The 18,777-nt window shown below is 35.2% G+C and overlaps 1 protein-coding gene across 1 annotated transcript; it reads left to right on the top strand.

Annotated features, from left to right (window-relative positions):
* Positions 1-10,687: 10,687 nt before the first annotated feature.
* LOC123542365 (uncharacterized) lies at positions 10,688-12,600 on the top strand. Its single transcript, XM_045328182.2, has 2 exons — positions 10,688-10,809; positions 11,604-12,600. The coding sequence occupies exons 1-2, from the start codon at positions 10,716-10,718 to the stop codon at positions 12,029-12,031; spliced, it is 522 nt and encodes a 173-aa protein (XP_045184117.2). The 5' UTR covers positions 10,688-10,715; the 3' UTR covers positions 12,032-12,600.
* The last annotated feature ends 6,177 nt before the right edge of the window (positions 12,601-18,777 follow it).

The raw sequence follows: 18,777 nt of genomic DNA, 5'->3' as shown, positions 1-18,777 counted from the left end.
GAATACAACACTTAGATAAAAAAAAAATAAAATATATATATATATCAAACAAGAGCTGCCGAAGGACATCAACGCTCGACTATCCAACAGCCTTGTCAGCTGAATGAGTACAAAAGTCGAAAAGGGGCATAATTTTGTACAACTGCAAAACAGTGTTATAGAACCTGCACAGTGCTTATCAGCTCTTGACAGTAGACAAGTGTGTGAAGTTTCAATCCACTCCTATTAGTAGGTACTGAGATACCAGCTTACATATAAAAATTTAACCAAAAACTGCCAAGTTAAAAAAGGGGCATAATTTTGTAAAAATGCAAAACAGAGTTATTGAACCTTTGCATTGCATGTCATATCATGACAGTGAACAAGTGTTTGAAGTTTCAATCCACTCCTATTAGTGGATTTTGAGATACCAGCTTACATACAAAAGCTTAACCAAAAACTTATAAATCGAAAAACGGGCATAATTTTGAAAATATGCAAAGTAAAATTAAAGGGCCTGCACACTACATGTCAAATTATGAGAGTGAACATGTGTTTGAAGTATCAATCCATTCCAACAAGTGGTTACTGAGATACCAGCTTACATACAAAACATTAACCAGACATTCTAGTTGAAAAAGGGGGACGGGCGAGTCCAATAGCTCTACTATTCTATGAGGAATATTCTCTACAGGAATATATGATAGTTATCATTAGTGAATGACAATTTGTTTTATTATACCTCACTTTTGTCTACAATGATAAAATCCCATTACCCATAAAAGAGATATTATGACTATCAAACACATTTTCAAACTTTTTGCCACGTGACCGAGCGAATTTGACTGTCAGGTCATGTGACCGCACTGATATTTTGAATGTCATATAAGGGCAAATAACTGCTTCAATGTTTTCAGCCAAATCATGAAATGATTGCCTCCCTTGTACACATATAGTAGTGACGTCACTGTTTAATGTGTAAACAGACGATTCAGACAAAAGTTAAAACAGTTGAATTAAATGAATTAAAAACTTTTTTAAAACTTTTTTATGTACTTAATTTTGTTCGGTATAATAAAATAAATATCATATGACAGCGTGTGTGACATTGATATTGTCAACCCTCGAAACAGAATGTCACCACTCGGCTTTCGCCTCGGGTGACATTCTGCCCTCGGGTTGACAATATCAATGTCACACACGTTGCCATATGATATTTATATAGTATGAGTGGGTGGATGAATGAAAGACTTTTTGGTGGATATAAATCTATATGTGTGTGTGTGTGACTGAAGTAAGCATTATGGTTCTGCTTTAATGCTTACCTGACAAATGGTAAAATTAGAATATTGATAACTATGAAGTATGAGTAATCTCAAATTTACTACTTTTACTACTATCTATTCGCATAGTACGATTAGTACGACTAAGGAGCAGTAGCCAATCACTCATAAAATGAGATTAAAAGGATGCATCTAAAACACAAGGGAACACCTAAAATATAACTTGTGCATTAATAAGAATGCTATTTCTTTTATTTTGAAATTGGAAATTCCCTGTCTGTAAAAAGCAGAAAATCCTCTTATAAATGAACTGATTTGCTACTACTCCCTAGATCAAAGAAAGACAATATGTTGGCTAAAAGGTACTACTGACCCTTATTTACATTATGCTTAAAACAATACATGTACTAAAATTCATGTTCTACAGTACAATTTCTTTTTCCTTTCAAGTAAAATATGAAAGCAGGTTTTGGCAGATATATATACAAAGTTTTCATCACTGAAAATTATAGTCATTTTCTCATCATCAGACATATACATATTCTGATTAATTTCTGACAAATTATTAATTGCAGTGACTAAATCTTTCCTTATATCATTATATACTGGGCAATAAAAAAGTACGTGTTTTTCATCTTCTACAATATCATGACAATTAAAACATGTTCTGTTTACAACATCAATATTTTCATATCTACCCGTTTCTAATCTTAGTGGTGCTACACCACACCTGAATTTTGTGAAGGCCGATCTGTAATGAAACGGCAGTTTACATATCAGGTATTTCTCGGTACAAAATTGAGACTTAAACTTCCTGTACGTTCTCAGTTTATTACGACCATGTCCTCTTATAGCATTTTCTCTATCCAACAGCAAAGTCCATTTATTTATTTCAATATCCATCAGAACCATTGTACCTGCTTACCATTTCGCTCAATACAGACCTGTAGCGGTGTTCTGCGCATGTTAGGAAGTGATTACCAACCGGAGCGCACGACAAAAATACGCAAATTATTGCATGAACGCACGCATTTAGTGTATAATATATATAAAATACCGAATAAAGGTTAGGGTTAGGATTACCATGCTTACAAAATTTATACATTATAATACGAATGATTTAAATCGCTTGATTCCGGAATATACCGGAGTCTGTAATTTATCACAGGCGTTCCAGGTCTTTTTTAGCCATAGTCTTTAAACACGGTTACAATAATTTCGCTCTAATTTATGAAATTTACAAAAGACTTGAGAAAGACTGGTATTCATCATAAATCTATTGATGTACAAATCAATGCAATATTTCTTAAAATGAACACTATATAAACCTTTGTCAAAAATGTTATTGTTTCGGTTAAAAAAAATCAAAGATAAGGGTAGATATCCCGGAAGCAAATGAGCATCCTAAACACAGTCATAGAGCCATGTGTCGCAAAGTTGTCACTCAGACACAATTTTGGTCATATAATTATATTAATATACTTCAGTGGTAAAAACGTAGAAGACAGTTTAACTGCGTTCATCTATTCATGTACTTAGTGCATCCTATTTCCACAAGCCAGTGTATAATACCGTTTTCATAAATAAACTTGTTAATTATGTTTACATACACGTTATGAAGTATTTGTTCGTATTTTCCTTTTAAATCAGTTTTTTTTTATCAAATTATCCTTTTCATTAAAAATCTGATTAAAACTGATCATCATTTCCAAAACGAGGCTTAATATCTATATAATTATGTCATAATAAAAAAAAATATTATGCAGAAAAACTAGTGGCGTAATAATCAAATACTATGTTACGTAAACTCGATAAAAATGGTAATATAAATAGACTAATATAATATGCAACAGTGCTTTATTGACTCATAATTAGGCGAAACTATTCAATGAATTACCTGATTGTTTTGACATAAACCGCATTATCGCCATTCATTAGGACAATTTTTGACACGAAAGGCTATTAACTGGCAAGAAAAAACATCCATATACATCAATAAATGCATAACGTGACTGACAAGTTATATTTTGCACTTACGGTTATTTTTTACATTTCATATATTACATATATATTATGAAAATGATTTATAATTAGTTTATTCTTGATACTAATGAGAAAACAAAGGTGTAATTCAGAAAAGAACAGATGTTAAACTATTGATTCGGACTTATAAATTCAGTTTACTGAAGTGTATATGAAAAGAGAGGATTTAAATAATTCATTATTTCTTCAGAGCTTAAAAAACGTAAAGATTAGGTGTAATTATGATCACTGTTACGCAATGACTAAAGAGCAATTTAAAATATGAAGAAGAAAAACTTAGTATTAAGGTAACATTGACAGCATCGTGGACAAAATTGTTTGTATTTAAGGACGTGTGACGTTTATAAAAAATCACTAAATTTTAAACAATTTCACTGTAACACAAAAATTAAACAATTGGATTGAACTTAAAATCAAAATGGAGATTGTTTTTAAAACTGGACTCCCAAATGAATATGAACATTTTATCAGATAAAGTCATAATGAACTCTAGGAAGAGCTTACAACAAAGGAACTTCAGTTCCCTCTGACATAGGTTAATACACTGAAAAAAATATGTTCAAAATGGCGCAGTCGCCGCGTTATATTTCATTCATTACTCTATTTATATGTTCTTGCATTGTCATAGTAAATGCTCAGTCACAGAATCTTACCAGAACTGTAAATCTAGTCAACGTACCACGACAGAGAACTTCTTTCTCCCAGCAACGTAGGGGAAATGACGCTCAACGTGGTGGTTCTGTCTCACAGCAACTTAGGGGAAATGTGGCTCAAAGTGGTGGATCTACCTCACAGCAACGTAGGGCTACTGACGTTCAACGTGGTGGTTCTTTCACACAGCAACGTAGGATTAATGACGCTCAACGTGGTAGAATTGCCTCCCAACAACTTAGAGGGAATGACGCCCTACGCGGCGGTGTTGTATCGCAACAAATGAGCGGAAACGACGCCCAACGTGGTAGCATTGTTTCTCAACAACGGAGGGGAAATGACGCCCAGCGCGGTAGCATTGTTTCTCAACAACGGAGGGGAAATGACGCCCAACGTGGTAGCATTGTTTCTCAACAACGGAGGGGTAATGACGCCCAGCGCGGTAGCATTGTTTCCCAACAACGTAGGGGAAATGACGTCCAACGTGGCGGTTTAGTACAAATAAGACGACGTCTTCCGCAGGTAAAAAAATCAATGTTTTTCTTTACGTGTTTACTTTACCTTGCGCATGCCTAATTTTGAATCTTGATTTTATCATCAGGCCGGTTTGGTGGCTGCTTGAACTTCTCATAAAATATTACCTAAATAAATTCAAAAACTGTTATATCAACGGCACATACAGTGTTACATTTATTTTATATTTCTGTTAAAATCTGTGCTTTATTTGAAACTCATGGGTTAATTAATCTAAAGAAACAGAAATTAAGGCAACTGGCGGATGGTATGTGTCCATCATGTTAAGAGGACGGCAAATAGAAAATCAGGAGACAGGGGGAGGTGGGTGCGGGGAGTTTTCATGTCTAGAGTTAGAACCTATTTTCATTTTACTGAACATTTTCGCAGAAGTTTAAGTTATTTGCACTGGGTTTTGCTCTGACGCTAAAATATTGATTCCGTAACAAAAATAATTCTATTAATTTTGACATTTCTTCCAGATTATATAGATAAACATTAGCCTTTTTGGTCCAAAAAACCTTAAAAAAATAGGCACACCTGTCAAAATTTAGGCCAAAATTTAATTCAAATCTCACTATTTTACAAAAAAAATGTTCTTTTTTGCATAGCGTACAACAGATTTGTGACAGTCAAAAATAAACACTAGCTGTGATGTCCTCGAACCTAAGTGGTGTTTTACTTCTAATAAAGGTTGATTTCCCGTACACTGCCATTTTAATATTATGGTGTGTGTGGAGCCTTTCATAAAATGAAATATGTATATCTAATCATATTTTATTAAAAAACTTTGCTTTATTTGACTATTTTTCACGTGAATGATATGGCCTCTTGTTTACATATTTGGCATAGCGGAGCATTTCATGAAAATATTTTCAATACCCAACAAATAAATATTGCCTAACAAAACAATAAAGTACTCAAAACGCACTGTAAAAGTTTCACTTTCGAGAAAATATCACATCTTAGGTTTGCTTACATTACTGACCAATCAAAACGGGCTAAATTTACCTTATTCCCAGGTATACGATTACCTTAAAGTCTCATTCAGTTCCTTGATAGTCTCAGACATATACAGGCGCGGCGCCTTATACACTGCGGAAAATGGTTCCGTATACGGGAGTGTACGCATTCCGTATACTCCTAATGTACGGGCGTATACGGAAACATTTTTCCCGTTTATGGAACATTCCATATACGGGAATCCCGTATTCTTTAATTGGACATTCATGTTTTTCTCACATGGATCCGTTCATTCATACTTAGCATAAATACGTTTCAACAGTTTATGTCAGTATTCAAAGTTAGGGATTGTCAAGGTCCAAAAGTATGTTTAAGGCGTAGGTTTTGATCATACTTTCAGGAAAGATACCTTTTATATGATATTCGTATATTAGACATATACGGGACCGTATACTCCCGTATATGCACATATTTTTCGCAGTGTTAATGTTTGACGCTTGCCGTAAATTTAACGTGACGTGCAAACTGCAAACAGTTTCAGTCTCCTTCGTTTAGCAGGAAAATAAATCTAGTCATGTTTCAGCTCTCCTCTAACTTTTTGATCAACATAACATCTCTATCTCATTTTGATACAAAAAAAAACAACACAGACTACAAATTGCACGTTGCGGAAATATGTGTATACAGAGCGCCAGATTAATTCTGTATCTTGTTTAAGCAACATTTGAGCCGCGCCATGAGAAAACCAACATAGTGGCTTTGCGACCAGCATGGATCCAAACCAGCCTGCGCATCCACACAGTCTGGTAAGGATCCATGCTGTTCGCTAACGGTTTCTCTAATTGTAATAGGCATTGAAAGCGAACAGCGGATGCACAGGCTAGTCTGGATCCATGCTGGTCGCAAAAGGCACTATGTTGGTTTTCTCATGGCGCGGCTCATTTATTCAACATAACTGCAGTTGTAACAATGTTACTTATATCAACAGAGGATTGAATAGGAAGCTAATAGCTTTTTTAGAAACTCTCTCCCTATACATAATATAATTTCAACGGTAACAAGGTAAATAAAAAAGGCTTACACGTTCTGCTTGCAGTTTCTTCGTTTATCAATATGGTATGAGACATGAATTTGTCGACCTCTAGTATAAAAATAAGAATGCATTTTCGAATATAAAATTTAAACTGTTTATATAAACTTAAATCTGTACTTAAACAACTTCGTTATATATTTATATCTTAAAAGATGGGACAGGAAAGAAGAATTTGAAATAGAGGAATTGAGATTAACAGGTCAGAACTAGACACGTGGAGTTTTAAGGACTTTTCTTAAAGCTGTGTAGTAGGGCTGAGATGACGAACCTTGGACACGAAGCTATTATCACAGCTATAAGTGTGAATAGTATTTAAACCACAGACGCTTGGGGTTAGGTGAGCGACTTTGGCCCGCAATTATCTCTTGCTTTTCCATTATTTTTTTTGCAAATTATCATACCATAAGTACTGCAAACAACTATCAAAACGATTAAAATAGTATTTGACGGCGTTTTAAAAATGCCACAAAATAACATCAAAGCACTAAGTATTTACCAAATAACATCAAAGCACTAAGTATTACCAAATAACGTCAAAGCACTAAGTATTTACCATAAAACGTCAAAGCACTAGGTATTTACCAAATAACGTCAAAGCACTAGGTATTTACCAAATAACGTCAAAGCACAAAGTATTTACCAAATAACGTCAAAGCACTAGGTATTTACCAAATAACATCAAAGCACTAAGTATTTACCAAATAACATCAAAGCACTAAGTATTTACCAAATAACATCAAAGCACTAAGTATTTAGTATCTATATGTTCAACTGTTATTTTTCAGCGGAGACCTATATTAAATCTACAAAACATACCTCGAGCTTCCGGCACCATACCACGTGCGAGAAGTTTTCAAGCTGTTCTACCAAATATGGTACCGAGAAGGGATCCAAGAACTGGACTTATATCACGTGGCATGCGTCCGAGGAACCAGCCAACCAGAAGAATGACTTCTGGTTCCCGACTTCAGAGACAAAATATAAATAGGAATGCTATGTGCGCACCGCCTCGATCAGTAAGATGTTATTCTTGGCCGAGAAATCGGGATCCATGGGGCGCTTACATTTGTGATGGTGGTTGCCAGAGACGGGCATGCTCAGTGCGCTGTGAATGCTCGTGTGTAGACCCTAGGCTTCTTGGTAGATTAAGGGCTGTCGGGAGAATCAGTGGACCCGAACTGACACCGATAGATGCAAGGTTAACTGGTGGGACTAGAATGCAACAACAGAGAAACAGAATCTTAGATACGAGAGCGGGAAGACGGCGACAACTTCCGGTGCAGCCGGGAACCAGTCCAAATCGTGGTGTTCGGACAAATGAACTGCCACAACGAAGTACGAATGTTGATTTGAATTTCGGGATTAGTGATGATGTTCTTGCAACATTGATAGCACAGCCAGTCTTAAACGAAATCGTAGGACCTCAGGGAATCAATCAGATCATCGCGGGAGAACCGCCAGCATTGTTGACTCGGGAAGACAGAGGGCAAGGTTCTTTATCGCCATCTGTCACAAATGAAATTCCTCAACCGGATATCCGGGCAATAAGAACGTCACCTCCGCGTGCGCAACAAAGAACAGAGCTTCCGGTCCAAGACAGGAGTATGGGTATTCCTGTACCGTTGAGTCGGATCAACTTTGCCCCCGGAACTGAAATAAATCCTGCGATGGGTAACATGAGAGTTATCATGTCAGATATAAGACCTTTCGAAGATCCCACGACAGGAATGAATATAGGTAAGTTATCAGTATGTCATGACATACTAGTAAAGACCGCCTCTTTGGACTTGAATAACGAGGTATTCGTTGGAAGTTTGCTCTTTCAAAACAGATATATTTATAAATTATCAACAGTCGGGAAGAAAATAATGATAACCTTCAAAAGCAAGTTTTATACTTATGGCCTTTATTCTGAGGTGGTATTTATCTCATGTTCGGCTTTAATTCATTTATACTTCTGTATGGTAATAATTTTCTGAAAGTTCTTTCGAGTTCTCACGTGCGTCTGAGACTTTTTTTCGAGTTCTCACGAGCTAGTAATAGTATTCACATTTATACGGAATCCTAAAACAAAACCAAAAAAAAAAAAAAAGATTATCTGAACAATGATCTTTGTTCATAAAGATGTGTGCGCTTATTGTATTTAACAATGAAATAAAGTATTACGTTTGGTATTTTGTAAATAAAATTCTCAGATTATATTTCATATGTAATTTTATTAATTTAAAATTAAATACATGAAATGAATAGAGAATATTGGATAAACACTGACTTTATTAAACGAATCGAAAGAAATAATAAAATGCGAGGCTCCGCCGAGTATCTTATCTCTTTAATTCAACGATTCGAAAGAAATAATAAAATGAAAGAAATAATAAAAAACGAGGCTCCGCCGAGTATCTTATCTCTTTAATTCAACGATTCGAAAGAAATAATAAAATGAAAGAAATAATAAAATGCGAGGCTCCGCAGAGTATCTTATCTCTTTAATTCAACGATTCGAAAGAAATAATAAAATGAAAGAAATAATAAAATGCGAGGCTCCGCAGAGTATCTTATCTCTTTAATTCAACGATTCGAAAGAAATAATAAAATGAAAGAAATAATAAAATGCGAGGCTCCGCAGAGTATCTTATCTCTTTTATTCAACGATTCGAATAAAATAATGAAGTGCGAGGCTCCACCGGGTATTTTATCTCTTCAATCCAACGATTCGAAAGAAATATCGAAATGCGAGGCTCTGCCGAGTATCTTATCTCCTTTAATTCAACGATTCGAAAGAAATAATAAAATGTGAGGCTCCGCCGGGTATCTTGTCTCTTTAATTCAACCATTTTAATAACTTTGATGTAGACAGATACAAACGTAATACTCTTTTTATCACATGATGCGTTTTCTGTTTTATTTTTATGTGTGTGTTGGGGGGTGGGGGTTACCTATAATTGACAAAATTAATCCAACCAATGTCTTAAAACGACGTCAACTATTATCATTATTATTACTATTAGTAGTAGTAGTAGTAGTAGCAGTTGTAGTAGTATCAGTGTTGTTGTTGTTAGATTATTATTCTTGTGTACCACCAAAATAATGCAATGACTTTATTTCGCTCCCATGACGCCATACATGTGAGATTATTCATTCAGACCTTTAAGCGGTGAAAGGTTAGCGAAACAAAAACATCTGTTGTTTTTGTGTGTTTGTGTGTGTTTTACCATAATATATCATTTTTTTCTAAACCTGGTACAAATCTATGAAACGGGTAAGAACATTGAAAAAAAAACATGAAATGAAAGAAAATAAAGAAAATTCATTTGCTGGAGTAACCAATAAATCGATTATTATATCAATCAATTCATACTATACAAAGTTGATACTATTGATGAGCAGAGAGATATAAACACTTAAACCATTACACTGCTGAATTTCTATAATGAACTTGTCTTTGAATTTGGACAGTACCATTAACTGTTAAAAGGGGTAGTTACCAAAAATATACTGACTGAATGGCGAACAGTGCAAAGCATGATCAGACTGCACGGATGTGCAGGCTGATCTTGGTCTGCACTGGTCGCAAAGACAAAATCACTTGCCACCATGCGCATCCGCGCAGTCTGGTTAGGATCCATGCTGTTCGCTTTCAAAGACTTATTGCAATTAGAGAAACTGCTAGCGAACAGCATGGATCCTGACCAGACTGGTCGCAAACGCAGTATTTTGGTTTTCTCATGGCGCGGCTCAAATAATCATTTCTTATTTATGTATCGATGAACTCTTCTACCATTTTAACAAAGATCATTCAGGATATAAGATGAAAAAAAAAATCTTTATAAGTAATTGTTTCGCTCTTATTAGATAGTAAACATTTTTATATCGAACTTCTCAAAATAATATATTTTCTGAATAATAAGAATGTCATTCTAATTTTCGCTAGTTGTTTTTTTTTATCCAAGATAGTGTTGCCTTACACTTTCGTACACTTAGTAACTTCTTGTTGTTGCTGTTTTTCTGACGTATCTGACATATTTGACGTCAGTCATTCACTTCATAACAAAATTCATAAATCTAAAGGTATTGTGTATTTTTCTGCATGGTAATTCTAGTTGCAAGAAAAAATACTACAATATATACAATATTTTCACACGACTTTTATCTTTACAGACCTACCAAACCCCACACCAGTGGATATAAACATGCCGTCTGCTGCCGGCAACCAGGTATCTGCTGCTGGCAACCAGCCGTCTGCTGCCGGCAACCAGGTGTCTGTTAGACAACTTCCGGGAACAAGTACGTATTGAAATTTGCCTGATCTAAAAATATGCGCCAAAAATATCATAATTTTCAAATCAGAAGAAGAAATTCACTGAGTATGTAAGGCCTATAAACATAAACCAGTTATTTATGTCGATACTTCAAGAATATGTTATAGTAATTTCAGTAACAAAAAGAAGTTTTAGTGCCTTAAATGGGTTTAAACCCATACATTTTAAGTGATTAAACTCTTGAATCACCTCATTTATTTATAGTTTATATTTCATATACAAGCAAATAAAAATACTCTCTCATTAGGGAAATTACTTGTATATAAATCTGTCTAACGCCTTTGCAGCGTTAAAAAAAGATGCAAGTTGCGGTGAATAAATGGTAAAATATAGATAAGTTAACTGAACGTCTTTGCAAAACAAAAAAAGTTTAAATTGGTCTAAAACCAGTATTTTAAAAAGTATGAAAAGAATATTTATTTATTTCTATTGTTCGACTCAACGTCATATGACGACTTTCCAGCTTTTACGGTGGAGGAAGACCCCAGGTGCCCCTCTGTGCATTATTTCATTACGAGCGGGCACCTTGATAGAACCACCGGCCTTCCCTAAGCCAGTTGGATTGCTTCCTCACATGAAGAATTCAACGCCCCGAGTGAGACTCGAACCCGCATCGAAGTGAGGGCAAGTGATTTGAAGTCAGCAACCTTTACCACTCGGCCACGGAGGCTCATATGAAGAGTACAATCAGCAGGAAAACTGTATAACAATACGCTGTCATTGGAAAGAATTACTTCTAAAGTTACTTTTGTGTTTCAGGTGTACTATTTGTTGATCTGACTAGATCATCTCCAACGGGTCAAACAAGAAGAATGCCCAATCAAAGAATAATCTCACCATTTAACTTAACAACATCTGCTGACTTAAGGTCAAGAACTGGGAATAATGTTCTTATTTCAAATACTAGTCAAATTGCCAATCAAACATTACCCGGAAGTATTGGAATTGGCGGGAGTGTAAGAATGGATCCTCGAATTCGACCTCCAACACAGGACGAATGCTTGGCTCAGCGGATGGAACTTTGGTGTGATCCCCAGAAACCTTGGGATGGAACGCCAGGACTTTCAAGATGGTGTCTTCTAAATTGCAGAGCTGATAATTGTGATAATCAGCGATGCGCATGCGCGTGTATGGACGAGTTATTATTCAAAGCAAAATACGAACAGTTGTCGTTGAGGGCACCTTAATAAGATAATGCTATTTAAAATCGGAAACTTGATAATTTTATTTATGATGTTCAGTAGATGCCATATGTATGAATAACCTTAAATGGATCGACAGCTCTTAAATGGATTTTAAAATGTGTTTACAAGGATGCATTATTGTTTGAAATATTAAAGGTTGACATGTTAAAGGCCTACAGTTGTGCCCTGTTTGAAGTATGCAATATTTACGGATAAATGTGTAAATTATGAGGAGTGGAGGTCAACGATTTGTACAGTTTGTATACGTTGTACAAGCGACAATATGTCCACTACTCAATGGTGACAATTTTATTACACGCAAAACATAATTATTCATATAATGTATAAGGAAACTATGATAAGTAATGCATGAAGTGTGGTGTGTTTTATGGCATAATATAACATCATATGACATTATATATTGCTTTTATGTTTGCTTATATTGCTCTTACTGTAAACTGTCGTGAAACCTTTCGTACAGTTTTATAAACCTACATTTTAAACTTCTTTTGTTATAACTGATGTAAAACCACTGAAAGGTTTTTGTTACTTAAAAACATCTTAAGTCAAGATTTAAGGTTGTTGACTATAAACAAAAACAATTCCAAACTAAGGAAAATATTAGGAAATTAACGTCAAAATATTCTTTGGAAATGTATGTAGAAAATATTGTTTTCTGAGCTTTGATATTTCCGTTGACGCATATCCACTAAAAATAGAAATGATAGGATTGGAGACGTCAATATTTTGACCTATTGACAGGCAAAGGGATTGTGTGACATTATTTAAGATATCACTTTAACTTGTTCTATCGCAGTAAATGTTCAGTATCGGTTATATGTTCAGTTCCACTCAGGCTATCAAAAATGAGCCGCGCCATGAGAAAACCAACATAGTGCGTTTGCGGCCAGCATGGATCCAGCCCAGCCTTCGCATCCGCGCAGTCTGGTCAGGATTCATGCTGTTAGCTTTCAAAGCCTTATTGCAAGTAGAGAAACCGTCAAATAACCTTTATCTGAAAACGTAAAATGTATTTGTAATAAAATAAATCATTAGCTTTTAATGGAGAAATCTGCACTCGTTTCTAACACGAAATAGTCTCTATCACAGAAATATATATTTCTCCATACAAAATCAAAAGACCAAAAGCCTTATCTTTGTCTAGCCTCGGGAATGAATTCGTTTTTCTTGTTACACATTTCTGTTATGCTCAACATCTTAAAATGATAAGCCTTCGCATCCGCGTAGTCTGGTCAGGATCCATGCTGTTCTCTTTCAGAGCCTACTGCAATTAGAGAAACCGTTAGCGAACAGCATGGACCCTGATAAGACTGCGCGGATGCGCTGGCTGGTCTGGATCCATGCTGGTCGCAAACGCACTATGTTGGTTATCTCATGGCGCGGCTCAAGTATCCTTTATCTGAAAATATTAAATGTATATGTAATAAAATAGATCATTAGCTTTTAATGGAGAAATCTGCACTTGTTTCTAACACGACATAGTCTCTATCACAGAAATATATATTTCACCAAAAGACCAAAAGCCTTATTTTTCTCTAGCCTCGGGAATAAATTCGTTTTTCTTGTTAGACATTTCTGTTATGCTGAACATCTTAAACTGATAAGCATCTGTTATATATTCACATGTCAAAATGCCAATTAGCTTTATCGGAATTATCATCCAGCTTTTACATGCAAGACAGTATTATGTATGTAGATATGTACAAGCAATTTAAACATCATGACTGAAAAATTCAGAGAGAGAGAGAGAGAGAGAGAGAGAGAGAGAGAGAGAGTCACTACAATAGTTTTGAAATTCTAAGTTATGGTTATTCACCTACATAGATTTAATAACTATAAACAATATTACACAAGCCATAAAAATTATGTTTGCAATCACTAGCTATAGACTGAAACTATCATATGAAGTTACTAAACAAATGAGACCATATCGGCCGTGTAATTTGTCCAAGTGATGTCGTATAGACCTAAGGCCGATAGCCGAGGTCTAGTAACATATCTGAAAACATGTAATAAGGCCTGTAAGAAATCACTTGATTAATGATAATTTTATCAATCAATTCATGTCGCCACTTACATCCCGACTCCTTAGCTCAGTAGGGAAAGCGCAGATCTACAGATCGCGGGGCCGTGAGTTCGATCCAAAGGCGGGGTGTATGTTCTCCATGACGATTTGATAAAAACATTGTGTCTGAAATCATTCGGCCTCCACCTCTGATTCATGTGGGGAAGTTGGAAGTTACTTGCGGAGAACATGTTTGTACTGGTTCAAAATCCAGGAACACTGGTTAGGTTTTAAAACTAAAATACTGTCGAAAAACAGCTTTAAACCCAAACCAAACAAAAATATGTAGAAAATAGTAATCAAAGAAATAGGGCATGGCTAATTTTTAGATAACGCGGACACAGAAGGAACGAAATAATTTTGAAATATCAATGAGCAGAGAATGACATTTCAAAACAAAATGTATTTTCGTTCCATTACTCCATTATTTAAAACTGACAAACTAATAAACTGAAATTATTGGCAATATTTTGTCCAACAAATATTCATCTAGCTGTGGTTCGGCATAACACATTTAATTAGTGCAAGAAAAGAAAGTGCATGCTACTATGACGTTGCCCAGTGATTCCTAGCATTGCCTATTCCGACTAGAACAGCAAATATTAGGCTAACAGACTAACAAATAAGTAGATGTTAATAATATTAATGTTAATAATAATGCCTGTTGATCATCTATCTTCAGTCGTGCGTCAGTCACATTTTCTTATGTTTCTAATCGCATTTTTGTCAGCATTACACTTTTTTCTTACACAAACAAAGTTCCCCAGTAAACGTTCAGTTTTGATGACAACATGTATTATGATTGGCCGATGTGAAAAAAAGGTATGCCCAGCTTCGTTTCAGCCACACTTGTTCGATTACGTAGAATGTGCAATGTGATTTTTAAGATTAAGCAAACAATAAAGTATATTTATTTACCAAAATATTTACCCCAAAAAATGTGCTTATTTAGTAAAACGAATTGAACTGAAAACCGTTTGATGGACCCATAATAACAATCAGCAATTTTCGTGCGATTACGTACGCGATTTCGGCTTCCTTCGGCCATAAAAGAAAATTAGTTTGCATAAACACCGAATAATGCCGAAATCGCCTACGGACAAAATGAAATATACGTAAAACAACGGAAATTACCGAATGTCAGTTTAGCGACGGTCTGGTCTTCTTGAGATATGGTGTTTATTCCTACATGAAATGGACCTACATTTAGTCTGGTTTTGAATTTAGAAATAAAACTTCGGAACGCAAGTTAGACGTAAAATGCTTGTGACATTGTCCTATTTTTGTGTGTCATCAAGAAGTTATATGTTAGAGATAAAAAGACGAAACATCGTTCGTTGTTCTTATACTATAATCAAGACAGAACAACATCTGGGTAGAACTACCGACCTTCTGTAAGTCAGCTGGATGGCTTCCTCACATGAAGGATTCAGCGCTCCGAGTGAGGTTCGAACCCACATCGGTGAGGGGCAAGTGATTCAAAATCAGCGGCCTTAACCACTCGGCCACGGAGGCCCAAAAAGATGATGAGTAGGTAAAACGGCTGATAAGCTGTGTATGTCTGTATTCCGCATTATTGTTAATAAGTTGTTGAACACACAACATTCTCTATGTCCCGTCTACTTTTAATGGAAATAACCAAAACTAAAAAACATGTATAAATCACTCTTGTTATTGAACAAACAAAAATATCGCTTTTAAAGTACATCGTTTATGCCATAAATGACCTGGTTTCTTTATCTTGAAATTTGATCACTTATGATGTCGGTAAAATGACGCACATACTATAGACTAATGAATTACTTAAGCTTGACAAATATATGACAATCCATACTTTCAGTATTTAAAAGGTTTCTGTGAGAAAACATTTCAGATCATTCAGTTTATGAAATGTACGATATACTGCTCTTTCGACCTTTTCTTTTTGGGAGGTCCATGTATACGATGTGCTGAAAAAAAATCGTAACTTGGAGGTATATGACAACATAACAAATCGTTCACACAATTTGTTTTACACAGTATGATAGTGACTTTTTATTATCTTGTGATAAATCTTTTAATATCACAATCAAGCCCCTTTGCTAAATAGTATCCCTAGATAGAGACCACTTAACGTGAAGGTTTTTTCTGTAAACAAGTTCATCCCTTGATTATGAAAAGCTTTACAGTAGAGCAAGCAGTTAATGACTATTTTTAACTCTTACCATGCTGGACACGATTGATTCTGTCTTTGTGACCAGTGTACATCGTGATCAGCCTGCACATCCATGCAGTCCGGTCATGATCTGCACTGTTCGCTATTCAGTCAGTATCTTTATTGTAAACATCCCTTTTAACAGTTAATGGTACTGTTCACATTAAAAGATGGACAAGACCACTTTTTAAATTTAGCAGGGTAAGGATTAAACTGCCTTACCAATTTTATCTCTTGTCCTAAACCAGTTAAATATTATTCTATTTTTAATTTGGACACTAGCAGGGAATGAACACCGAATGGCACACTGATTGCACTGACACTAAGTACATAGACAATTCATATGACTTTATCAAAGTACAAGAGATAAGTATATGATTTAAAAGCTGTCATTTTAATGCGTTCGCTAAATCGAATGATTTAAGATATAAATTAAGACATAATGTGTTATTATGTAACCATTATTATTCTTTTTCATATCAAAAATTTGTCAAATCCGTTGTAGTTACCATTATTCTTCTAATAACTCTAAATTTATATAATGAATTTGTCCATCTTTCAATTTGGACACTACCATTCACTGGTAATAGGGTTGCATACCAAAAGGCAAACAGTGCAGATCATGATCAGACTGCAAAGATGTGCAGGCTGATCATGATCTGCACCGGTCTTCAAGGTAGAATCAATCGTGTCAAGCATGATAACGATTAAATGTTGTTACATCATATTTCATCATATTGATCTTTAAGATCTATTCCATTATCCTACAATTTTCGCAGATTTTTTTTTTCTGAATCGCTCAACACCAGCAGCTAAAGGCTATTTTATACCAGATGTATATAGCGTCCTTTCTTATGACAAATATGTTTACACATCACGGCAGCCACTCAGAGTCCCAAATTTATCCTCTACCAGTATAGAAACATAAAAAGATCTAACCAGACGGACAGAGCGAGAGAAAGCACAAGACCAGGGAGTGAAATCGTTTAGATGCAGGCATTTCAAGCCTTACCCTGCTAAATTTCTATAATGGACTAGTCCATTATCAATTTGGCCAATATTTATTTTTCGAATGGGTGTACACATAAACATTTACTGACTGAATAGCGCACACCTCTGCGCAGGCTGATCATTATCTGCACTAGACGCAAAGGCAAAATCAGTTGCCGCCAGCAGACTGAAGGTTAAACTAATCAAATTAGATTAACAAAACTGAACCTGTTATCGTTGCTGTGAGTGGATTGGCTTAGATCTTTCAAAAGACTTCATTCAATTTAGTAGTATTTTATTTCCATTCAATCACGTGACATATATTCTCAATCGTTGTGTTCAACATGTTATGAATAAATATATAAAACGCACAAGAGCTAACGTAAGCTGATTTATAACGTTAAGATAATTTGAGTTTTTTGTCAGAATACATGTTACTTAATTTCGAATTAATTACAATGCAGTAGCATTAAAGCTCTTTATGTACTTAAAATATTTAAAATGAAACCTTTACATTGCCAAATTATAAAAAATACAAGCGTCCATACAAATTATAAAATGGCACAAAACAGGGACAAAGGTTGATTGAGACTCGGGTATAGAACTATCTTAATTTCCTTTTAAATAGATGGCTGGTGTATTCCATACGACACAACTGTAAAATTGAATTTTACACAGTTGCAAATGGCATGAAAAGCAGTTTCACTCTGTGCAAAGCAATTATAAAATTTATTCCTTAAGTTCGCAGTCATATTTTCAACTGGTTCAACATATTGTGTTGTACATTACCATGATAAAATGGATGGACACTGGGCTAGCTGGTCGCTCTGATCGTCGTGTTATGTAACATGTGGAAACTGGACCCCGACTAGAACAAGAACTTGAAGTGACCCAGCTCCTAGGCAACGGCGGACTTTATTGCGATGGATCTACCACTGACAATAAACCATGTTTAAAGTAACTTTGTTCCGGTATAAGTCTAGAACAGATGAATTATAAACAACATACAATATAACACTTCTTACACAGTATTGTTTAATAGTGTACCACTGTAATTATGTTAATATTGTATATAGCGAGTAGCCTATGCTTTCGCGTCCTTACAGAAAAACGCGTTCACATGATCAGTTTTGTCCAATTTATCGAATTTATGGCAGTTAGATACTTAAATTAAAGATAACAGCTATGGATACTGTAAAATCATTTAATTTCGTGGACATGAAATTTCGTGGTTTTGTTCCAAATGGCAATTTCGTGGGGATATAAATTCGTGGATTTCAACTTTTAAACATGCAATGAATGGGAATTTTACTTGTTCGTTGGGATTAAATTTCGTGGATTGTCTCAACCACGAAATCCGTGAAAATTAGTCCCCCACGAATATTAATGATTTCACAGTATATACTTATCACATGATATATACTACTGGTTATAGATAGAAAAACATTTTACTCCTTGCAATACACAGAGGATGGAAAA

This window comes from Mercenaria mercenaria, chromosome 19 (assembly GCF_021730395.1).
Source record: "Mercenaria mercenaria strain notata chromosome 19, MADL_Memer_1, whole genome shotgun sequence".
Taxonomy (NCBI): domain Eukaryota; kingdom Metazoa; phylum Mollusca; class Bivalvia; order Venerida; family Veneridae; genus Mercenaria; species Mercenaria mercenaria.
This window is presented reverse-complemented; position numbering and strand designations above follow the sequence as displayed.

Excerpts from the sequence above, each read along its gene's own strand:
- LOC123542365 (XM_045328182.2), top strand. The coding sequence starts at position 10,716 with ATGCCGTCTGCTGCCGGCAACCAGGTATCTGCTGCTGGCAACCAGCCG. Across the intron at positions 10,810-11,603 it reads TAGACAACTTCCGGGAACAA|GTGTACTATTTGTTGATCTG; the intron begins GTACGTATTGAA and ends TTTGTGTTTCAG.